Source organism: Antedon mediterranea, chromosome 9 (genome assembly GCF_964355755.1).
Source record: "Antedon mediterranea chromosome 9, ecAntMedi1.1, whole genome shotgun sequence".
NCBI classification, from domain to species: Eukaryota; Metazoa; Echinodermata; class Crinoidea; order Comatulida; family Antedonidae; genus Antedon; species Antedon mediterranea.
Genome location: NC_092678.1, coordinates 24,024,599 through 24,050,177, shown reverse-complemented (window position 1 = coordinate 24,050,177; position 25,579 = coordinate 24,024,599). Strand labels below are relative to the sequence as shown.

The window sequence follows — 25,579 nt, the reverse complement described above, 5'->3', positions numbered from 1 at the left end:
AAAAATAAATATTTTCCAAGTTTAACAATAAGATCAGTATTTGTGGCAGACATAAGATAAATATATTTTGATTTAGTTGGGTTGTTTGTATAAAAAGAAAACATATATTTAGTTCTAATATCTGAATAAAATGGACAAACTAAAGTGAAATGATATTCATCTTCAATTGATTGTAAAGCACATAATTTGCATAATCTTTCATTTCTATTTATACAATTCCATCTTCATTTTTCAATTTCTAATTCTAAAATTCCTAGTCGTATCTTAGTCATAATTTGTCTATGTTTGTAATTTGTTACTTTTGTTAGATATTCTTCAATTCCAAACTTATATTTAACGTGCTTGTAATATTGGAGCTTAGAGTGTAGCCTAGTATCTTCGTAGAATTTCTGTCGTTCAATGTCTGTAAGCCTGTGTTTAAAATTTGAAATAAAAGTATATATATTATTAACCTGTTGTGAGTACCATATGTTACCAAATCCATTTATGCATAGTATTTGTTTTACGTCATTGGCCCAACATTGCTCATTTCTTTGAGCTTTTCTATATTGAAAATCATAACATTGTTTAATAAATTTGTCATTATCCATTTGGTTTACTCTAAGCCAATAACGAATTATATTAATGATAATTTGAATTTGGATAGTGAATCTTCCACATTCTCCTCTCACTGCAACACTTGGTGCAGAATTACCTATTCCTAGAATGTATTTACAGAATCTTAGATGAACTTTCTCTAATACTGATATATCATTTAAACCCCATATTTCGCTACCATAAAGGAAGATTGGCATAATCTTAACATCAAATATATGGTTCCATATATTAACTTGGAGGTTACCAAAACGTCTATGGGTCAATCCTTTTAATGTGAACAAAGCCTTATTAGCTTGTTGACAATTGTATTCTTTGGCTTTATTCCAATTACCATTTGAGTTGAAAACAACTCCTAAATATTTAAAGGATTTGACAATGTCAACTGTATTTCCATTGTAATTCCATTTTTCAAATTTGTTAAGATTACCACCATTCTTAAACACCATAATATTACTCTTGTTAATATTGACAGTTACATTCCATCTTGTACAATAGGTAGATAACTTGTTTAAATAATATTGTAGACCATAAACGGTATCACCAAATAACATAAGGTCATCTGCATAGAGTAAATGATTAATTTTTAGATTTCCTATTTGGATTCTATGCTCGTCGCCTTCCTCATTTAATGTTTCACTCAAATCATTAATAAAAACATTAAATAAAAAGGACGAGAGTGGCGAACCCTGTTGTATACCTATTAGACATTTGAAAGAATTACTAATGTTGCCGTCGACCTTAACATGTGCTGATAACTTATTGTACATTGAATTAATAACGTTTAACATTTTTCCTTTTACTCCTGAATTTTTTGGTTTTATGTGAAGATATTGATGTCCTACGGAGTCAAAGGCTCGTTTAAAATCAATGAAAGCAACATATACTTTCCCACGTTTTTTTCCTAGGTATTTATTAATGATTGTGTTAAGAATAATACATTATCCGATGTTCTGAACCCCTTTCTAAAACCGGCTTGTTCCTGATGTAGAATGTTATTATCTTCTGCCCAAAATTGTAATCTTTTATTGATAATATGTAGGAAAATTTTAGCAAAAACGGGAATAAGTGATATTCCTCTATAATTCTCTGGTTGTTCTTTGTCACCTTTTTTAAATATTGGGACAATAAGGCTGGTTGCCCATTGCTGTGGAAACTGTCCTGTATTATAATTATTAACAGTGTGACAATTTATTTTATTATTGTGTGTTTACATTTTATTACTTAGCCTATTCCGTATTGAATAAAAAGAGAAACTATTTCAACATTTAAAGGCTTATTATTAGAGGAGAGGCCTAATTAAATTATGACTTTTTAAATTGTTGTCATCATTATTACAGAAATCAAATAAATAATAATCACTATGTAGTAGCATAACAAAGTAGGCCTAGTAGTTTTAGCCTTAGGCTTATGCAGCCTGTAAATTATTTCCGTAATTTAACATTTTTAATAAATATATTTTAAATATACGCCAAATACAGTTTATAACTGTATTTGACAATACCTGACAAAAACCAAGAAGTAAAACAAAGTTACAGTGATGAAGCTGATAATATGAATATAAAACAAACTAGTAGTGGAAAAAAGAACAAAAAAGAACAAATAATGAAAATTAAGGTACTTGAATATTGTACATCAAATGAAATAATCCATGTCGCTCTTTGCAACAAATTGAAATTTCCTGGCGGTAAATGGGCATTTGACAAACATGATTTTGCATTGAAATAATTCGCCTACTGTAAAATTGAAGAAATGTTTTGCTCAATTGTTTGACAATTAAAATTCTCAGCGAGCGTAACTGTTTTTATTGAAATATTTTTTTAAAAAACAGTTTATATTATGATTTGATTAATTTTAATCTATTTGGTCTAGTAAAAAAACTTGTTACCTGAGTATCAAAATACCATAACGGTATATCTTTAATAAGGTAGCCTAAATTAAATTACCCAAAATTAATCAAATAAAGTACATATACAATATACTAAAAAGGTTGTAGCTTGGTAGCATAAAACAATGTTTAGTCAATGATGTGTTTTCACAGACATCTTTGTCGTCTTCTTCAGTCAAAGGTTATGGATTGTAATTCAATTTAATACGACAATATATTGCTGAATGAATAATGATAATGACTTTAAAATGTTGGAAACAATATTGACTATCAACCACCACCCAACTAGCATATTAATGTAGCATGTATAATAATTGTAACTGTATACGGGTAATATAATGATCCCAGTCCAGCTAAATAAAAAAAAGAATCAAAGACATCATTATGACAAAAGAGATGTTGAAGCTCGAAACAAAATGACCACAGTTCACGCTTCCTGGGATGTTCAGAAAGTTCCCACATTTATAAAAGTCGTTCGGCACAGGAGGAAGATCCGATTGTTCACCAACTCGTACTATCAGTGCCATGCCCAGCTACAAATAAAAACACATTTCATATTACAGAACTTTATAATATTATAGTATTCGGCCCTGTCCGTCTTAGATCATGAACTCATCTTTTCATGAGTCGCGCGATATATAGAGAGTTGTTAAATCGATTGCATTTTTTTCTATAATTTAAAATAAAACAAATTTCAATTAAATAAGTTTACCTCAACATGAAATTCCAAATGACAATGAAAGAACCACCATCCAGGGTTGTTGGCATGGAAACGGAGAATCACGTACCCGCCATCAGGAACAATTACAGTGTCTTTCTTCAGGGATAAGTGAGCCTCACGTGGTAAAAGTCCTTTAGAAAAAAAAATGAAAGATTGTTACGCGGATTTTATGTATACGAGCAAAAGTCTTACTATGGGAAACGGTCATGTGATACGTGAAGAACAAACAAAAAGCAATGATATTATGGAACGGTTCAATGACGGGAATGTTTCCTGGTAAAATCTAGGAAGCACAGCTGTAACGAGGGCATTCAGTAACCTTTAGATCTTAGGAAAGGTTGATTGTTTGTATGTATTGTTACCCTGTCTATCCATTTCTTTGATCTGCTCAACACTGGTTTCTTCTCCTATTTTTTCAAAGCCAATCACTCGGAAGAAATGACCATGCAAATGCATTGGATGACTAGTATTAAACTGTTGCCCTTCGTTCACCACTACAAACTCAACAACCTGTAACGTTGAACAAGACATCAGTCGGAAAATGAGCCAAATCAAGTACTCTTCCCCCCTCCCTTCCTAAAAAATTCATTAATACAAAAAAGAGGCCTATACCAACTAATATGAAATATGAAACGAATTGGATTTAAAACAGGAGCCTAATCCCGTTCTTATACATGGTACTGCACTATCCTATGCATGTACAGTACCATGTCTAGCGACAATAAACATCCCTCAGTATTGTGTCTTGTGATAGCAAAATTCATCCCATGGGATATTGTATAGCGTCTCCTGACAATATACAGTAGTAGAATCGACTGTTAAAGTACTTACATTATCGAGTCCTACACCAATAGTTCGTGTACATCGGCATAATTGAGTTGAGCAGTTCTTGCTGAACGTTTCTTCATCACAGAATGTTCCTTCTGGTATATCTTCATACTGACTGAGCGGCGGCGAGGGAGGTAAGCTAAAGCTAATACTGTCAAGTTGTGGCGGTGTCCCCATTATTTTGCCAAAATCCATGCCGATGTAATATGTTTCATCTGCTTCCTCTGAAAAGGCCATGTCATCATCTTCTGTAAAAAAAAAAAAGAAGAATCCAATAGAAACAATTTACTATTCTGGACAAATACGTTCTTACATAAATGAAGTTGTATTTTAATATTTGTAGTAATTTAAAAATTCTTCATTTCCATAATTGATGTCTTGAAAGAGTTTTCTTTTAGATATATTGGCAGCCACATCTTACCTCGTGACGTCAAATTTCTAATGCTTATATCTTTCTTTTCAATATTATTTTCAAGCGTGTTCACAGTAGTACCATCCATTGTTTGATGTGTGTTAGGAAGTTGGTTTGCGCTACTTTCGTCTTGGCCAGCATACTGTATTATTGCAAGTTGGGACTTTCCCCTACATCCCGATTCGACACCTTGAACTCTTAACCAATAATTCTTCCTGTCTTTTGTAGCATTTAACAAGAAATCAAAACGCTCCCCTGCGTAGGTGATAAATGAATCCGTTTCTTGGGCATCAATTGCTGCTCCGTCCGATGCTATCATATATATCTTGTGATCATCTACAGATACTTTTAGACCACAATCAGTAATTGCACCGCTGATGGTTCGAAATCTGTATATCTTGCCATATTCAACGGTGAATATCTCTCTTGTTGTACTATCCAATCCATTTTCTGGGTTGGTAATTATCCCTTTCCCGTTGATGAGAATAGTATCGGCTTTATTACTACCTTTACCATACTGGTTTCCTGCAAACTTCGCAATTGTCAAATCATGAAACCAGTCGTTAACTAGTAACACGTGTTCGTGGTCGTATCTGTAAAACTCGTCTGATTCTGGTTTTCTTACGATAAGAGAGCCAAATAACCCGTCTGCTCTCTGCATCCCTGAGTGACTATGCCACCAATGGGTACCTGCTGGATAAGCCTCGAAGGAATACAAGAATGAAGCTTGCGAGGGAATTGGACACTGTGTTAACATGGAGATTCCATCCATGTATGGAGTGCCTTTTGCGTGGAGACCATGCCAATGAATGGACAATCCTTCTGAGTTATCTAGTCGATTGACAACTGTGACTTCTATAGTATCATTTTCACAAGCCTTTAAGGAAATAAATCATAATCATTAATCAGCACGATTATTTAAATAATGAATTCTTTCCCGTTCAAAATCATTATTGAACGGTCGTTTTTTTGGACTATTGCATAATTAATCTTGCAAATTAATTTAAATTATTAATTAAGTACGGTACATATTTCCTACGCTGATCATCTTTCTTTGGGTCTTTTTTTGGTGAAATTTGATTGATTTAATCATCTTTACTTACATTCTTCATACAAAATATATTCATAATCTTTCTCTTATTTTATCATCTTAATTAATCATCATCATAATGACAATCTTTCTTTGAAACAGAGATTGCTGTTTTGTTTATGTTTTTCCTGATCTTAACATCATCTCTGTATGTAGATGGAGTATGTCCTTTGACCTTTTATGAAAAAAATAACATACTTGTATTGACGGACCGGGTATTTGCCGATTGACAACCATCACTGCTCTTGCGCCACCATCTAATGGAATACAGTCTTTCTGTTTGCAGTCATTGATGTTAGTGGGGCAGTCACCACATTCCTTTGACATAGAGGTGAACCATTCTACCTGAAATGTGAATTTACAGGTGACTTTCTCACCAGTACACTCACGTTTACAGTCTTCACCTTCGTATATCACTTCTGCATTTAGCGCTAAAAGAGAATGGAACGACATTCGTGGTTATTACCGGGTGGATCTCTCCATCAGATTCGTAATGTTAGATGCTATGTAAAATGTTAATACTGTAGCACAGTCATGATGTATAATGTTGTGTTTGTGAGTCTTTGAGACACTTCCTAAAACACACAATTCTAAGTGGCCACTACAGCCTGTGAAAAATAATAATTGGTTACTTTTTTTTTGCTACCCTGAATACATTCCTGTACTGTTTTTAATATATTGTTTTGAATTCGAAAGAAAAGAAGGTGAAATGAAATTAAATAAAATTGAACAAAAAAAAAACAACAAAGATCACATATTAAAGCGCAATCTCTCAAAGAAAAACTAATGTTAGAGAAACTATCTTGCTTAAAGACAAATTTAAAAATCGGTATGCTTATACTTTACGAACATTTCACCTAAAAACGGTTCTCTAATTAACCATGCCCAGGTAATGTATTGAATATGACAGAGTTACGTGACAATGCTTGAATAGTCTAACACATAATCCGTGACAACACCGTTTCATTGTTTGATCAAGCATATAGGATAATAATACTGTATTATTATTATTTGCAACTCCACTCCCAAAGACTTGTAATAAGTCTTTGTTTATGTAGAGCATCTTGTATATATTAGTATATGTTAGTCTTGTGAACGGGATTGCCACCTTTGAGAAGGTTAGTGAATTAATTCACTTGTGGTTATCCTTGTCAATTTACCTAAAATGAGAATAATTAAAGATGTATTGTCCCCCAAAAACATGAAAAAATAAAGATTAATAAAATCAGATTTTGAATAGGCAATTTCACGGTTTTAATAAAGTTATTCACTTCTGTAGAAAAAAAATCATCAAAAATAATTATTTCACTTATAAAAAGACAAAAGAAATGGTTAATTTCAACCAAAAACCATTGTCTTCCAGACAATTTAGGTATATTTTGCTTTAAATTACATTTTTTTAAAAATATTGTATCTGTTTGTATATATATATATTTTAAGAACGCACCCTGTATGAACGTGTGCCACCACCGTTGTAAAGGTGTAGCTTTAACAAATGTTATATTATACGGTTTATCACTTTTTCTACCTGAAAACAATTATATATAATTTGTTACGTACCACCAGTGCAACATAGTATTCATAATATTTGCATTCATGCATTTGAATGGAAACATTATGACGAAGGTTGGTGAGCGATAATAATAATTATAGTGTACTGAAGATAGATATCAAAAGGTAGTTCATAATTTAATTTATAGCATATAAAATGAAAAATATGAAGAAATAAGCGGAGGTCCAATAGCTTGTTTAGAGAGCTCCCATTGCCATGTTTCTACACACTCAGCACACCAACTTAAATACAGTTGAACCTCCCGTAAGTGACCACCCTCGGGACCTGGAAAAGTGGCCGCTTACGGGCGGTGACCCCTTACGTTAAAGGGCCAAAATCACTTATTATGGCTATATACGATATTGTTAACGAAACGAGCCTCTAAATTTTCCAGCTAATTGTAGGCCTATTATTATTTATAATCAGGTGGTTTAGTATTTTTTAGCATTTTCAGACAAATTTTAAAAACTTTTATCATATGAAAAATGGTCGGTCAAAATCTGTGTAGTTTTCTCATCTCTTCACAGTAATGTTTTTAAAACCTCTTCAAAATAAAGCTAATATATAAAGAAATACAATAAACATGCACCTCTAATTCATAGGTCCATGCAATAAGTATCGCATTTTTCGATTGGCCGCTTACAAAAAATCTCATTTTTAGTATAAAAAGGTGCCCGCAGCTGCTTACGGTAAGCACCAATGCACTAATTAGATAGGAAGAACAAACAGGCTTTTCAAAGTGCGTCCGTTAAGGGAGGTGGCCGCTGTAAATAAAATATGGGGTTTTCATGAATAAAAATAATCACAGAGGAAAGTGCTTACGAATATGACCTTGTGAAACGGTAATTTGAAAATGCAAATAAGGCATGCCTGCTAATAATCTACAAATTTAAATTTGTATGAGATAAATATGCAAAATCTAAAGAATATCTCATTTTTAGTTACCATAGTAACTGTTGATATGCATAACCAAGGGAAATTAAATAATTATCAGATAATTATTAATTAATAATTAATACTGAATCCAACCATCACAGTAAAAAAAATATAGAATTATTTAATAATAAAGTGTGATATTTTACATGCTGACCTTAAATGAAATGAAATTTCAAATCAGGGCTTCAATATTTGTTATGTAGCATTAACATACCTGAGTATATCATTGACTTTTGATTGGTTCTATTTTGGGGAGGGGAAAGTGGTGGATCCAGGACTTTTAAATAGTTAGGGGGTTGAAGGCGAGGGTCTAAAAACTTAGCTTTATGTCCTATCTTTTGCATTGCAATTTTTAACTTGGGGTGGGTGGGGGCTTGGAGAAAGGGGGAGGGGATGGGATGGAGGAGTTTGAATCCGTCTATTCATTGGGGCGATAGTAGCGGCAGTGTGGGTGGTGCTTGAATGCATGCATTTGACACTCTATAGTGGATGATCGACCAAAGTGTTGCAGTTTATCTTTTTGTGGTTATAGTCAGGATGGGGGGGGGGGGGGAGGTGGTAGTCGAAAGTGGTAGTAGATGGGCATGTGGGATCTGCTTAGGTTAGCAAATAAAAGAAGTAAACAAATGAAAGAGGAGCTTCAAAATAAAAGAGGAGTAATCTGTTGCAAAGATTAAAATTAACAACGATCTGATAATTTATTCAAATTTCCAGAGGATATAACCTATAAAATGACATTAAAACTGGGAATTACAGAATCTATAATTAAAAATTAATTTCTTTTCTCACAACACAACTAGAACTATATAAAACATTAAGAATTTTTCTGACCAATGAGTTTCAAATCAAATAATCAAAGAAAATAAAATGTTTTTACTAATATACCATGTTTTTTTTTTTATAAAAATGCCTATGTTTCTCGCAACACTGCTTGTAGATTTTAAATTTACCCCAGTATTTTATTTTAGAAATCAATTACTAAACATTAGAAATACCTATTTGTAATAAATCAGCTAAAAAAATACACCACTTTGGGCGTTATGGTAAAGTAAAGTTTAGTTGCATTGAACAATTTTTAAAAAGTGAAAAACACCCCTTTTTAAATAAATGGTATCTCCCAAGGTATGAAATAAAAAAAAATAAAAAAATTTTAAACAGGTACACAATGCATTGTTATTATGCATACAATAATTATTTTTTATAATTAAATGAACAACACAAAAATATCGTTCATCAAAGTAGTACCAATATCCATTTTAAAAAACCTTAAAAAAGGACAAAATTTGTCAAAAACACAAATTTGGCCGTTGCCATGGAAATATACGTGTGAAATAAAAAATACTTCATATTTGATTTCTCTCAACACATATATAGCCATGTGCAAAATTTGAAAGAAATCCATTTTTTTGAGTCTGCCACTCTTTTTGATATTTCTTTGATTCTTACAGACAATGGCTCTTAAGTAGTATAACTAAAAATAATAATTGACAATATAGTGTTTAGTAATATTGAAGAACTGAAAATAATAAAATAAATAACATTTCCCAAAAATCTAGCTCATTGGTAAATTAAATCGCCATGAATTCTTTAATTGCGCTTGAATAAATACTTTCAATAACAACTTCTCTACATTCTAAGTTCTTAATATCAATATCTCTGGGAAAGTTAAGGGAAATATTGTTAAAAGCCTAAGGCGGGTGAAGCGAAATTTACCTACATAGAAAACAAAGGCAATCATAATAGCCGTAAGATAATCACCAAATACCTCTACACACAAGCTAACACCTACAATTACGGTAACTATTTGGAATAACTTCAACAACAATAAATATTGCATGACACAGTGGTCCCTGTGTACTTATAGATTATTCTCAGAAAGTATTGAATAGAAAACAAACTTTCAAAAGTTTGTTTGCTCTTTATATATTCGTAAACGATGTATAGGTAGGCATATTAGAAGGTTGGTAAAGTATGCCTATAGGGGACATTTTACATTGCCTTTTATAAGAAAGCATACTTCCTTTAAGCTTGGTTCCCACAAGAACGTAACGCAAGGACGTAAACGCAACGCAAGCGTTTTAACCAATCACAAGCGATGGCTTATTCGCTTGTGTTGCTAACTGTCTATAACTTCGCTTGTCATTGGTTAAAACGCTTGCGTTGCGTTTACGTCCTTTCCTTACGTACTTTCTAGTGGGAACCAAGCTTTATGCTTGGTTCTCACAGAGACGCACAACGCAAGGCCGTAACAACGCGCAATGCACAAGCGAGTTTGGCCAATATAATGACAAGCGACAGTTCTAAATAAAATCCACATCGCTTGTAATTGGTCAAAGTGCTTCCGTTGTGCTGCGTCTCTATTGGAAACCGAACTTTAATAATTATTGTCTGAGTCGTCTCTCTTTTTTTGCGAATTATTTTTAACTTTTCCTAAAGCGTGGTTCCCACTAGCGACGCAACGCAAGGACGTAACGCAACGCAAGTGAATTGACCAATCACAAGCGATGGCTTATTCGCTTGTGATTGCTAACTGTCTATAACTTTGCTTGTCATTGGTTAAAACGCTTGCGTTGCGTTTACGTCCTTGCGTTACGTTCTAGTGGGAACCAAGCTTAACTCAGGCAAAAGTGGGATAAATTTGCATCAGTGTTCATTTTCCCGTAACAAGATAATAGACTTATACTTGTGTACAGTAACATTGAGTAAGACGTAGCCAGTCCTAAACTCTGTCATGGTCCGCCGAATCTTTGAAAATTGTCCATAAAAACATTGCATAGGCCTATATATCGAAAGTTTATTATAATTATAGAAAACTAATCGATTTGTCTAGACGTTTTCCGCGCAATTCGGAAAGCTTTTCAGAATTGATCCCACGAATAGTATTCTAAAAGTTTGACTTTTTTCACAATATTTTCATCATCACATTTTATTTTCTAAGTACAGACTGTGAGTCAGTGATTGATTGATATTTTAAATCAACTTATTGATAATCTCTTACCTGGTACGCACACTTGTAAACTGACAACGATTAAGACAAATAAATTCATAGTGTTTCCTTTCCAACGGCAACTACACTTATGCAGTTTTGATTCAAATGCATTCATGAATGGAAAATGGTTTTCCGTTATAAGGCCTATTATAGGCCTATTGTGGTATATTGGCCAATGTCGTTAACGCAATGTCGCGTCATCCTCCGCTGATCGCTCCTCCCCTCAATCTTTGCTTTTATCTCTTGTGATATCGAACATTAACAGTGAGACAATTTATTTAATTCTAAATGTTTGTTCTTTTATTACTATACATTAGAGGCCTATATAATTTGCAGTGTAGCCTATAAATCCATTCTTTGGTGGACCATGGAGGTAGGCCTTGGGTGAACGGTCCACGGAAATGTCTATGTCTGAAGTATTCAATATCGAAAAGAACGAGATTTGATTGTGAGAACAGGTGCAACTACGAATTGCGGAAAACGAAACCGCAGCCAAAAAATGTCCTAAACGTAAACTCACGCGGGGCTGTCGTAAAAACGCTATACAGTTTTACGTTTTGTACCTAGGTAGCCGTATGATGAATAAAAAGAGAAACTAATTAAAAAATTAAAAGGCTTGAATTCTTGTCATCATTATTATTACAGAAATCAAATATAAATAATTAGAGTTAAACATAACAATGTAGGCCTAGTAATGTTAGCCTTAATGCCTATTTAAATTAGGCAGCCTAACATATTAAACATTTGTTAAAATACGCCAAATAGAGTTGTTTGGTTCTGGAAGCGATTTTCATCGCGTTGTTCAGCCTTTTGTTTGGAAATGGCGTCTGACCCCGTATACTGTATTTGTAAACAACCTTATGATGTTTCGCTGTTTATGATAGAATGTAATGTTTGTAATGATTGGTTTCATGGAAGGTGAAATAAATATTATCCGTAGTTATTATTTTTTACAATTTAGATGAATATAGATGCCGTCATTTCAGTATAATAGTCATTTTTGTTAGGCCCTCCTGCTGAGACTGTTATTTGTTGATACGTACGATTGGTGTGGCGGATAAAATGCATTCTTCTCGCCATATTAATTAAGATAGATAGAGGCCTAGCTTTCTTCACATTTCCGTAGCATTTCAATGCTAAATTGTTTTGTGAAATTCATATGCAATACATATTATAAACTTCCACAACTGGCTATTTTAACGTACATCGTTTTTTGTATATTTTCTTTTAAAAAATGTAAAAAAATAAAATCAACGTTTTCTAATAAAATATTTATTAAAAATGCTTGTTGAGCTCAGTCTATACACTATCAAACTAGTTTGACAAAAAAAGTGTGATGTGCCCAAATATGGTAGTAATATGCCATCATTCATGTACATATATGGGCATATCACTTTTTTTTTTTGTCACATAAAGTTTGACAGAGCTTTAGACATGTTTTATTTGGAAGACTTGTCATGTTGTTTTTTGTTTGTAGTTGCGTTGGTGTACGTGAAGATCAATGTAATGAAATAGAAGAGTATCACTGCCCAAATTGCACCAGAGGATTTGGACCTTTAACTTGTAAGTGTTTGGAGTGTATCTTGTTGTACAAAAGTTACAGCAGCAGTGGAAGTCTCTACTGTACTGTATGCAAGACACACTTCTTTCCACAAATACTATTTGAAATATAGTATGTAATTGATTAAATATAATAATGTATCTTTGCAACAATTGAGGACATTTTAAATTTTTTTTTATTTATGAAGTGAAGAAGAGAAGAAATTGGCACCGGCATGATCCAACAGAAGAAATTACTAAGAACACCATGGTAAGTATATATCACTTGTATATCATTTCACTCAACTTTACAACAACAAACAAGTTAATGTATTTTTTATTGTCAAAATTATTATTAATTATATACACACATCTGACAGAATTTACAGCCAATTGCAGGATAAAAAAAATGTTTAAATCTTTGTCTACACTAACAAACTAGTTTGACAAAAAAAAAACTGTTATGTGCCCAAATATGGTAGTGATATGATGTCATCATGTCCATATATGGACACATCACATAAAGTTTGAAAGTGTAGACAAAGCTTTATTTGAATGTCTCCTTTAAAGCTTCAACATTAAGACTATGAAAGAGAGCATGTTACAGTGAAAGCTATTTAATTATTTTTGTATTTAATTTCAGGCTGTGCAAACTGGAACATTAGTATTTATTAAAGAATTAAAAAACAGAACATTTGCTGATGCGAGTGAAATAATTTTGAAAAAAAGAGGATGGGAATTATCATTGGAGTATTTCAGTGAAAATGGATTTGATACGCCCATATTAATTGAGGAAAAGGATGGTTTAGATTTATTGGTACCACCTCCTTCATTTACAGTTCATGATGTCGAATCCCTTGTTGGTAAGTGTTCCGTAGCACACGCACTCTTTATACACAGGTATACTTTATTACAAAAAAACAAACATATCCATACTGTAGCATGATAAACAAGTCTCACATAACCAATTACATACAATTTAAAATATTGGCAATAGTCAAAACAGGTAATTTTTTTATATGCTCATATTTCCCAAGGAGTATCTCAAGTAAAGGCCTATGGTACGGTGTCAGCAACGAGCGGGCGTGTCTGTTTTATGCGCATTTGGTGTTGGTGTCATCTTCATCAAATTGCAGCATTTAAGCACAATGTTAAAGCATCACCAAACTGCATTACTGTACTTAATTCTAAAGATTGGTCTACACTATCAAACTAGTTTGACAAAAAAGTGTGATGTGCCGAAATATGGTAGTGATACTGTAAACCCAAATATGGTAGTGATATGACATTTGTTACATAAAGTTTGATAGTGTAGACAGAGCTTTACTACTTAATTTGTTACAGGATCTTCGTTTGAACTTGATGTAATTGATGTGCCAAAACAGGAAACAAATAAAATGTTACTGAAGCAATGGTGTGAATATTACTGCCATCCTCAAAGACATAACATACTTAATGTTATTAGCCTGGAATTCTCAAAGACAAAGTAAGTATAATTCATTCATAACAAATTGATAATAACCCAGCCTTTGTTCATAAAGTATATACTGTAGCACTGTCTTTTGTTGTTTGGTAAAGTATAATAAAAAGTGAATAAGGCAGTTTGTTCAGTAAAGCTTGGTTTCCACTAGGGCGTAACGCAAGGACGTAAACGCAATGCAAACATGTTGACCAATGACAAGCGACAGTTCGAATAATCCATCGCTTGTGATTGGTCAACTCACTCGTTGCATTACGTCCTTGTGTTGCGTCTCAAGTGGGAACTAAGCATTAGTATAATATAATGAAAATTGTGACCAAAGCAAGGGTTCTCAAGAACACTGTTTTTTGTTCAGTAAGTAACTGTAGTGACCAAAGCAAGAATGCTCAAGCGATGCCTGTTCGGCTGAATAATATAAATGAATGAATAAATAAATGAATAATATAAATGGGTCCATTTTTAAGTAATGAATGTACACAGTAGAACATAATGTAAACATATATGTTTCAGATTGTCCGAATATGTACTGCCACCAAGAGTTGTACGTGAGATGAGTTGGGTTGACATTGTATGGCCTGAGGTTTTACCAGAAGACACAGGTTTCTCCAAGCCTTCTGTGTCTAAGTACTGTCTTATGGGAGTCAAAGATAGTTACACAGATTTCCATGTGGACTTTGGTGGCACATCTGTCTGGTATCATGTGCTGAAGGTTAGTTTTAAAATCAGTTCTTATTTATAATATATTTTAGGTATAATACTTGCATAGTGTACTGTACTTTTTGTATACCAAGTCATTATTAATCATTGTCTAAACTTACTAGTGGGTAGGAGAGCGTACTCTCTAGTAATACTGTAATTTGCGTATAGGCAGCACATTACGGTACTATACTACAGTATATATACGGTATATTTTAAGTATGATCTTAAGTAGAACTGTATATACTTTAGTAAGCATACTTTGTAGTGTGTACTCTTGTATAGTATGTACTTTGTTTAGTAATGTATTATTATATGTCATGTACTATTACTTTTTAAAGGGTGAGAAAATATTCTACTTGATCAAACCAACATTGTCAAATTTGATATTGTATGAAAGATGGGTTTCATCATCAAATCAGAATGAAATGTTTTTCGGAGATCAAGTGAATTCTTGTTATCGATGCAGTGTTACAGAAGGACAGACATTATTTATTCCAACAGGTAAGATAGTTCCTTTCTTGGGACATTCCTAGTGATGTTTCCCTATTCAGAGGTAACACCTATTCACAAGTTAGTCATAATAGAGGTCAGTCACCTCTATACATATTGCATTATCATCTCCTCTTTTATGGACATTTCCAGTGATTTTTCCCTATTCAGAGGTTAGAGCTATCCAGATGTCACCCTTTACATGTTTCTGGTTCGCTCTACTTGAAAATATTTTGCTAATTACATAACTGTCAATTTTAATATTTTCTAGGATGGATACATGCTGTGCTTACAAATGTAGACAGTCTAGTGTTTGGTGGCAACTTCCTGCATACATTTAGTATCCCATTACAAATCAGGTAAACCGCATATTCATTTACCAATAATTTATCTCAGTTATTTTTTATTTTATAATTTTCAATAATTTATCTCTAAATGCTTATTCATTTTATATTATTAATAGCATTAGTGGAGCTTTAACTGAGTGGTTAACATGCCTGGTGTCAAATCAGGATAGTTTGTAAGGCCACTCCTATAAATAAGCTAAATTTTCAGTTTGAATTGTGCTTACATAATTATGCTAATAAATATTTTTTTAATTGTGTAGAATTTATGAGTTAGAGAAGCGACTGAAGACGCCGCAGCATTTCCAGTTTCCTTGGTTTGAGATGACCATGTGGTACGCCGCTAAACACTTACTCGACATCCTTAAAAGTTAGTCGTTAAATTATTTTTTATACGTGTAGTTTTTATAATTTATTGATTAACTTTATCGTTAAAATTCAGCACTGGTAAAACAGCTTCATGTATCTTATTGTACATTTTTAATTTCTTGATTTAAATAAAGAAATAAATACATTGAATTTAAGTTTACGCTTAAAAGTGCTAATTGATTGATTGATTTTATTCGATATTCATACACAAAAGTTAAAATATACAATGTACAAAAAGAATACCAGGATAACCCATTAAGTCGACAAATAAAAAGTAAACTTATTTCCAATGGGGTCCAATCCGTATTAACTGAAAAAGTGAGTGGTTGGGCCTAGTACAATATATCATTAAGTTGGACGCTATCTTTGTGTCTGACTTGAGTAAACTAAGTATCTGTACTTACCAATATAGATTACAATGATGACAAGAGACATCCTCCAGATTACATCTTAGTGGGATGTAAAGAGTTGGTAGCCACATTAAAGGGATGGACAGGCAAGAAAGAGGTGAATATGCCATTTCTATTATTTAGTTAAAGTTCACTGGAGTGTATTTATTTAAATACAAATACAGACTGGAAAAGAAAAAGAACCCAGTAAACTGTTTCCTAGATATTGTTTTCTGTATTTTTCACACAAAATTCATAATAATATATATCAAAAAAAGAAACAAATGTATATATATATATATATGATATAACAATTGTTTCATACAACTGTTTAAATCTAATCACTATTTTCTAAATATATTTTTTTACAATCGGAAGTTGTTCTATTTATTATTCTCCAAAATGAAAAAAAGTCTGTATTTTCAGTACCCTTTCCCTGTCCCACCATGCATTAATTGGATTGACAATTCCCCATATTTGGCATTAAAGACTTTTAAGAACTTGAATTAAACAAAGCCTTTCATTAAAATGTCAAAATTGGAAGCAAATAAATCCTTTAGGCCGTAGCCTCATTGTTAACAACTTAGTTTTAGTTAGTTTAGTTTTTGAAAGTTGTTTTTATTCCATAAATGCAGCAGTTAAAAGACCAGATGCTTGTAAGTTAGTATGCTAGTGTGTTACCACTTATTTCATCACATATGCATGTGTGCACTCTGTATGTATGTACAGTTTGTTTGTAGTGATCCAAAACTATTTTATTTTATACAACCTATAGGGAGATTATTATGTGAAAAAACAGTTATTTTTCAAATTATTATTTCTGCTTAAAAACTCCATTTCATTTATTGTTACATATACTCGCATTAATTTGTAAGTTTGATATTATTGTCAACAATTGTATTTGTTAATTTATTTTCTGTGTAATATTAGTATACAAACAAGAAAATAATTTACTTGTTTGTTTACGGTAAGTACTTTGAAAATGATCACCATTTTAAAAAGACTTTATTTTGTGGTAGAATTGAGTTGGCATAGTATTTTGAATTGAATGTTTATTAGCATGTGTGGTATGAGCGTTCCTGTGCTCACCAGAACATCCATTCATAGAAGCACTGATAAAAAAAGTCTATCTAGGTTTAACTATAGAATGGTCCTAAGATATGGCTTTAGTAGATAGAAGGTTAAACATGGAGTAAGAATAAGATATTACTCCATGGTACAAAACATGTAAAAGATGTTGTGACTCTGTGTAGAGTAGAGAATTGTTTAGAAACTTAATATTCAACAAAGGGTCAGCAGGGGTCAATGTATTACAGTAGATTCGTTGTAGCAATGATACTTTCAAATTGTTTAAATATGACAATTGTCTGAAGCTCTGTCAACACTGTCAAACTAATTTGGCAAAAAAGGTGTGATGTACCCACATATGGCCATATAACATTTTGTTGTTGCATAAAGTTTGATAATGTAGACAGAGCTTTACTTGCCAAGAAGTGTACAATCAAATATGTATTGTTATTATTTTTAAAATAAAATCTTAATTCAGAATTTAAAATGTCATCAAGGAGAGATTCCAGAGTCAGTGCAATATAACTATCTAATCAAAGATCTCAGTAAACAACTAAAAGAAGTTGATGTAAAGAAACCGAGTCGTGCGCCCTCGCAAAGAGTAACCAGCAGTAGGAGTCGCAAAGACAAGAAAAAGCAGAAAGAGAAAGAAAAACATAGCAAGAAACAAAAGGAAAAACCAAAGAAGAAAAAGAAAAAGACTATGTTGTCTGACAGTGATATGGCAGGGCTTGATGTTCTGCATCAAATCACTCAAAGTTCTTTACAGACACAGGATGTGACACACAACTTGCCAAAGGTCATCTCACGACCTGCTTATTCAAAGGTTAGCAGTCTGCATTTCTGTAATTTGTTTTGCTTTTAACGATCGTACTAAGTCCAGAACTCTTACTTTGTGCGCTTTACACACACTTTGATCACATGCAAGTCACAGTAGAGAGTTTTGATTTTACAAATGACCTTAAACATATCACAGAAGAGTATATTCAGAGTTTGAATCCTATGCTGGCTTATGCTTAGAAATGTTCACATTGACCCAAATGACCTTATTCTTAACATCAGTAACGTCATACATACTAGGGCAGGGTTAGATATTTTGTTTTTGTAAACACAGGATGGGTACAAGGTACATGCATCAGAGAGTAGGAGGAATGTAGGAACTTACCAGTCAGTAGGAGAGGGTGTACCTGGTTTAAAACTAAAATTCTCAAATGGTAAAGTTATCAAAAGGTAAGAAACAAATTTCTACAAGATTACCAATTACGTAGTGTATACTTGCTAAACCTGTTTGCTGCAGGCAATGTATGAATAACACTTGTCATGATCAAGTTTTAAGAAAAACATCTTTAAATGATCTATAATAATTTAATGATACTGTATTTAAATTAAAGTCTCAACATTGTTAAAGTTAAAAGTTTATTTGTTTTCAGTCAAAGCGATTCCACATATTCAACAAAAATGCAAAAGAAAGTAAAAACAGAAAGTGATGAAGAAACGTTGGTTGATGTAGAAAGTGATATTCCATCATCTCCCATGCAAGTTCCACTCAAACTTAAACTTTCTTGTAAGTTAGTATTATTTATAGGCACTTGGTTTTATCTAAGCTAACCATGGTTTTGCACATTTCACTATGAATTATTCTGTATTATTTTGTCTATCATTGTAAACACTACTTTACCAGTCTTTTAAACTTTTGTTTTGTATACTTTTAGTTAATGGAAAATCTCGAACAGACAGCAGTATGTCATCTGACATCCGTGATTCAGATTCTGATTGTGATGTAATGCCCTCTGACAGGAGTCCGAAGGTTAGAGTTCAGACAAATCAGGTAATTATTACATTCAAATAGTACAATAAATTCCTAATATATAGGAGTAACTCTCATGAAACATGCTCTCAATGTTAATACTTATTTTATGTCTTTAGACACATGTGGCCAAGGATTACCAATAGTAAATGATTCACTGTCCTATCATCAGATAGGTAATATTTCTATAGTGCCAGAGTAAAGCCTTGTCTACACTATCAAACTTTATGTGTCAAAAAAGTTTGATGTGCCTGTATATGGTAGTGCTATGCTTAAATATGGTAGTGATATGACATCATCATTTCCATATATGGGCACATCACATTTTTTTGACACAGAAAGTTTGATAGTGTAGACAAAGCTTAAGAAATGTGTTCATGTTGTATTTTTACTTTACAGGATTTATACAACATAGATACTTTGCTACAAGCGAGTCAATACGAAGATTACTTCCAAGGTCAAGAGGTCAACGTAGAAGGAATGCAACATGATTTCAGGTATATACTTTTTTTTACAATTTCCACCTATTTATATATCAAAATCAAAATAATATAAATAATATGCAACACAGGCACAGTGTGTGCATGATATCAAACTGACATACCACATTTGTCATGGTCACTTCTTGAACTGTAATTAGATTCAGAGTTCATATTCAAATTCCATTCATTTATATGTTATTTTATTATAAATAGGAAAACGTCTGCAAGTATGAAGGATGCAATTCAAGGGATGTTATCAATAGCATTACCAAACACAGACCCATCTCAAGCATCATCAATACTGCTAAGTAGGATGGAAGTTAAGAACAAGGAAAAAGTGCTACCAAAGAGGAAACTTAGTGAACAAGAACTCACAGACACGCTTCCTAACTGTTTTCAAGATTCCAAATATGGTAATTTAAATCATTATTAGTTTCTTAAAAACTCGGACACACTTCCAAATATGGTAATCTAAATCATTAGTAGTTTCTTAAAAACTCCGTCCAAATATGGTAATTCAAATAATAAACTTCCTAGTTCTCTTTTTATATATATATATATATATATATAAAAAGGAGATCCCGCCTCGTGAATAAAAATACTGAAAGATGAGGGCGATCTCTGTTGCGCGTGCGTACAACTGAGGACTAGTGCTGTTCCGCCGTACCACGCCGAGAATGTTAACGAGTCGTTATCCAATCGAGTTCGAAAAATACCATGAAAGCCCCAGTGGTCTAATGGTTAGGACATCTGCATATCAAACAGGCGGTCCGAGTTCGAGTCTCGGTTGGGGCGACTTTTTCTCATTCTCACAGATTTCCTCATCTTTATCGTTTCAAATTAATTAGTTAAATTTCAGTATATCACCGGGCGGTTTAGAATTAATGTTCTTTGCCTCTTGTGTTTATATATATATATATATATAAACAAATCAGGCAAAGAACATTAATTCTAAACCGCCCGGTGATATACTGAAATTTAATTAATTAATTTGAAACGATAAAGATGAGGAAATCTGTGAGAATGAGAAAAAGTCGCCCCAACCGAGACTCGAAATATATAAAGACAAAACAAACAAGCATCACAAAACACAATATAATAATTTCTCTTTTCCATTTTCTCAACTGTAATCAAAATCATAATTGATTAAAATTTTTTTTTAGTGTATCCATCTTTGGACGATGATGGTGATGGGCCTCTCTTTAAGTCCAGAACTAAGAAGCTGAAACGAGATCTGAAGGATGCCCCATGGAATCCAAAAGCGAAAGTTAAAATACCAGTACCGAAAACCGATCGTCCAACCAGAGACAATGCCAGAAGGCCGAATATTGATCAGGGATTGGCTGATGCTGCTGCTAGGTTAGCCAATAAGGTGCGTACTAAATTATGTTGAATTGACATCACTAGGAAACTATGATGCTGATCATTTTCAGAAGGATCATACTTTCAACATATGTTTGTAAAACCTTTTTTGTTTCTGACAAAGTAAATACCATAATATTGATAAAAAATCTTTTTTTTTTCAGCCTCGACAAAAACGTCAATATATCCGACGAAAACCTCTTGAACATTCCAAAAAATATACTTCAGGACAGCCTTCAACAAGCAAGGCGGCTCTTTCTAAATCACACAGTACATTTGATTTTAAGGTCAATGACCCATATAGTTTTGACCTCACACAAAGCGCACCAAGCTCTGTATTCAGTCAGGTATCAGATGTAACAAGCCCATTGGCAGACAGTTTGGCAAAATGTGAGTATCGTTATCTTTTATTATATTTTATTGGTAATTTCTGTGGTGTGGTACACTCGAAGGTGTCCAGACATTGGTTTAACTGCTCATTGTTAAAATGCCAGATTTTCATTCATAAATAAACTTTATTCAATCAATTTTCAAAATTTGCATTCAGCGGAATTATATTTTCAATGGAAGAAAACTGACACAAGGCACGTTTTTTTATATAAACCAATGAAGGAATGGAATAACCTTCCTAACAATATAAATTGTCTGTCTTTACATAATTTTAAAACCAGCATTTCCTTATAGCCTAGGGCAATTAAATTGTTGTACAGGATTTGTTTATACCTTATTTCATTGTTTTTGCTTTTAATTTGTTCAAGTTTATGTATATGATTCACTTTAATATCAGTGCTTAGATACTGTGAAAGTGTTATCATGTAAAAGACAGAAGTTACTAAAAGTTGGTTCAAACCATAGCCATGTGGATCAAAGCTACAACACACTACCCAAACCACGTGGTTCGCTTCTAGTTAGTAAAACCATTTAAATGAAGCTAGTTCGCACAGTTCTAACCAGATACGACCACTACCTAGCTAGAAAATAAAATCGGTGTTCTCACTAGATTCTGGTCAAACCGTTATTGTGTGAGCAATCAGTCATGCGTATTGTATTAAATAGACTCAGTCAGTTAGTGCATGTAAATCTTTTAATAGTAGAAAATAAAATCAGTGTTCTTAATAGATTCTGGTCAAACCGTTATTGTGTGAGCAATCAGTCATGCGTATTATATTAAATAGACTCAGTTAGTGCATGTAAATCTTTTAATAGTCAATTGAGATGCAATATAAGCGACCCGTGCATTACTTCATAGTACTTTTTTGTTTTATAGCAAAAAAACCAAAGAAGGGAATGGCCACAGCCAAACAAAGACTGAGCAAAATATTGAAGTTAAAAAAAGGCGGTCGTTTAATGGTTTAAAAAGCGTTTACTGAAATCTGAAAAGTGGGAAAGATGGTATGGAAGTTGTGTGGAAAAAAGGGATGGTGAAAATGGAAAAATGGGATCTCTGACAATGGAAAAAGGGATGGTGAAAATGGGAACGCTGAAAATGGAAAAAGGGATGATAAAAATGGGAATGCTGAAAATGGAAAAAGGGATGGTGAAAATGGGAACGCTGAAAATGGAAAATGGGAACGCTGAAAATGGAAAAAGGGATGGTGAAAATGGGAACGCTGAAAATGGAAAATGGGAACGCTGAAAATGGAAAAAGGGATGATAAAAATGGGAATGCTGAAAGTGGAAAAAAGGATGATAAAAATGGGAACACTGAAAATGGAAAAAAGGGATACTGAAAATGGAAAGAAAGGTTTGGTGAAAATGGGAACGCTAAAAATTGAAAAAAGGGATCTTGAAAATGGTAAAAGGGGATTGTGGAAACTGGAACGCTAAAAATGGAAAAAAGGGATGGTGAAAATGGAAAAATGAGAATGTTGAAAATGGGAAAAGCTGAAAATTGATAAATGGAAATGCTAAAAATGTAAAAAAGGAATGGATGGTGAAAATAGAAAAATGGGAAAGTTGAAAATGGAAAAAAGGAAATGATGAAAATGAAAAATTGGAAACATGAAAAAAGAACGATGAAAATCGAAAAATGGAAGCTGAATATTGAAAAATAATGCTGAAAATGGAAAAAGGGAATGTTGAAAATGGGGAAAGCCGGAGCTGAAAAGGGGAAAAGTATACATAAGAAAGGGAAAGTCTAGATAATTGCTAATATTAAGTACTTTTATTTATTTTTTTGGACATTTTTTTAAAAAACAAATCAGGGAAAGTTTATTTGATTTATTGTCAAATAATAGTTTGTAAATATACGTTTGTAATTATAAAAGAATTCATTTTTAGGAAGATACCTTGGTGAATATAGAACATTTTCTTTAAAATAATATTTACTGCTCAGTACTCTGATAGCGAGGCTATGTGTTAGTAATCATAACAAAATGTATGTATACTTTATATACTTAAAATCAATGCCTACATCAACCCTTAACTGTTATATGCACAGCATTTACAAACATATCAAGTTGTTGCTATTTGTGTGCTAGGTGTGTTCTACTATTTCTGCATGCTATACTTTGTTTTTGGGGCTGAAAATATGTTTAGATTCCTACCTTCTGTACATTCTCAGAAGCTGTGTAGTTTGGCACTTCACCTCATTGTGAAATTGTCTAGTAAAATTATAAATAGCAGTTTCTCTACAGTACTGTTCAACTGAATTTTCAGAAAATATTCTTTTACTTACTAGTCGCCCTTCTGGTACTGTATGTCCTGGAGATGACTTATCAGTACACTAGTTTTCTTTGCGATTGATGTCTGCTCTTTACCCAAGCGATCAAATGTATTTCAGAGAGTAACTTATAATCTTTTACTTTAGCATTTTGAAGGGTTCTCTTAGAGAGGTTGACTACAAGTTTTAAATATGTGTGTGATTGTATATTCCAACATGCTACAAAAACGTTACAATTAGTCGTGTACAGTTTGTAAATACTTTAGGTGTGGTGGAACATAACCAGTATGTATTTACATGTTTAGTTTAGTTGCACCCTGGAGGAATCCGCCATGGTTCAACCTGGTGTTAAGTTGAACCCTGGATGAATCCGACATGGTTCAACCTGGTGTTTAGTTTAGTTGAACCTTGGAGCAATCCGCCATGGTTCAACCTGGTGTTTAGTTTAGTTGAACCCTGGAGCAATCCGCCATGGTTCAACGTGGTTTGCATCAACATATATCTTAACATATAAGTTTAAAGCTCTGTCTACACTATCAAAGTTTCACAAAAAAGTGTCATGTGCCCAAATATGGTAGTGATTTGATGCCATCGATTATTTTTGTCACATAAATTGTGTTTGTGTAGACAGAGCAGAAATTATATTTAATTATTGTTATAAATCTAAAGATGTGAAATAGACAAGGGCTCATGTCACGTTATTAACGAAATGCCGTAATAGATACTGCCCTCACTTTACAATCAGTATTATATTATACATGTCCATAGGAGTAATACAGTAGTTAGATATATATTATTTATTGATATGCGTTTCTATACCCTAGAATTGTAGAATAGATAAATTTTATTTGACTGGTTTTTTATTTCCATTTTTTTTAAAAGATTAGTTTTAACAAATTTTTTTATTTTGATATCTGATTCGTGGAATGTCAATCGGATGCATCACATGATATTAATCAAACGTATTCACGCTTTGCGCAACTCGTAAATGTGTATGTCGCATTCCGTTCACATATCAACACATTTCTTTTTATAAAGTCCCAGACCTTCTGTAAATAAAAGAATGTGATAAACAGTAGACCCATGAATGGGCAGCGCTTATCGTAGATTAGATCACCTATAACTCCCCTGAACTTCGGATCGCGATAAGTAGATTAGGCATTAATGTGATATTACTTATTCAGAACAAAATATCACGTGCGCACACCGATGATAACGAGGTCAAGTCGAGGTCACATTTGCATATCATCCTATAGTAATATGATGCCTAATATGAATATATAATTAGCTCCATGTAATTTAGTGAATTCTGTTTTTGTATAATTCTATTTTTTCAATCATATTTATTAGTCTAACTGGAGAATGATATTGAATTTGGTGCATTGGTTTAAGTGGATTAGATATAATGTATGTTTATCACCATTTAGTACTTGGGTGAGTGTTCGAGCATGCGCTATGCTACGTACTGTTGTGACGTCACAATCGTAATAACGTCCCAAAACCACTTCAATCGCTATCGAGTGTCTGAATTTAACTGTATATTGTAAGCATATATTTTCACTGTACTTGTTTCCAATCAAGCACTGGTAATTTCTGAAATCATAACACTCGTTTACTAAGCTAATTTCGGTTAAATTTACATATTATGTATCATAAAAATGTATTTAATTTAGTAATTTCTTAAATTTGTGTAAATAATTGTACATAAATTCCGGAATTATGGGTATATATAGATGTAAACTTGTTAATATTGACTCTTTTTTTTCCTAATTTTGTATTTATATAACAGTAGAGAAACATTAAAGACTTGATGTGTCCAGACGTCTTTTGTATTGTAACATTGAAGACTTAATGTGTCCAGACGCCATTTATGGATTTC

General features: G+C 32.9%; 2 protein-coding genes across 3 annotated transcripts; one reads left to right on the top strand and one right to left on the bottom strand.

The window, feature by feature from the left end:
* Positions 1–19: 19 nt before the first annotated feature.
* On the bottom strand, positions 20–5,986 carry LOC140058346 (uncharacterized). The gene is made up of 6 exons (XM_072103908.1): positions 5,732–5,986; positions 4,453–5,320; positions 4,035–4,279; positions 3,566–3,713; positions 3,195–3,334; positions 20–3,015 (listed from the first exon to the last, which is right to left on the bottom strand). Exons 1-6 carry the CDS (start codon positions 5,984–5,986, stop codon positions 2,836–2,838), a joined length of 1,836 nt encoding a protein of 611 aa, XP_071960009.1. The 3' UTR covers positions 20–2,835.
* A 5,844-nt stretch (positions 5,987–11,830) lies between these two features.
* LOC140058405 (histone lysine demethylase PHF8-like) lies at positions 11,831–25,579 on the top strand. Of its 2 annotated transcripts, XM_072103994.1 has the most exons (20): positions 11,831–11,928; positions 12,488–12,573; positions 12,759–12,820; positions 13,193–13,412; positions 13,894–14,035; positions 14,540–14,738; positions 15,067–15,229; positions 15,489–15,576; positions 15,825–15,931; positions 16,343–16,437; positions 16,955–16,975; positions 17,866–18,213; positions 18,502–18,617; positions 18,818–18,951; positions 19,100–19,215; positions 19,594–19,691; positions 19,890–20,089; positions 20,840–21,048; positions 21,203–21,428; positions 22,306–25,579. In XM_072103994.1, exons 1-20 carry the CDS (start codon positions 11,831–11,833, stop codon positions 22,392–22,394), a joined length of 2,817 nt encoding a protein of 938 aa, XP_071960095.1. In that variant the 3' UTR covers positions 22,395–25,579. The 2 variants fall into 2 exon arrangements, with proteins under 2 accessions (XP_071960095.1, XP_071960096.1); XM_072103995.1 differs by lacking the exon at positions 16,955–16,975.

Bases quoted from the DNA above. Each gene is read 5' to 3' on its own strand.
- LOC140058346 (XM_072103908.1), bottom strand. From the start codon at position 5,986: ATGTCGTTCCATTCTCTTTTAGCGCTAAATGCAGAAGTGATATACGAA. The intron at 5,321-5,731 runs GTATGTTATTTT...ATTTCCTTAAAG, and splicing joins TACCCGGTCCGTCAATACAA to GCTTGTGAAAATGATACTAT. The intron at 3,335-3,565 runs GTAACAATACAT...TTTTTTCTAAAG, and splicing joins CAAAGAAATGGATAGACAGG to GACTTTTACCACGTGAGGCT.
- LOC140058405 (XM_072103994.1), top strand. From the start codon at position 11,831: ATGGCGTCTGACCCCGTATACTGTATTTGTAAACAACCTTATGATGTT. The intron at 14,739-15,066 runs GTTAGTTTTAAA...TACTTTTTAAAG, and splicing joins TCTGGTATCATGTGCTGAAG to GGTGAGAAAATATTCTACTT. The intron at 19,216-19,593 runs GTAATTATTACA...TTTACTTTACAG, and splicing joins TTAGAGTTCAGACAAATCAG to GATTTATACAACATAGATAC.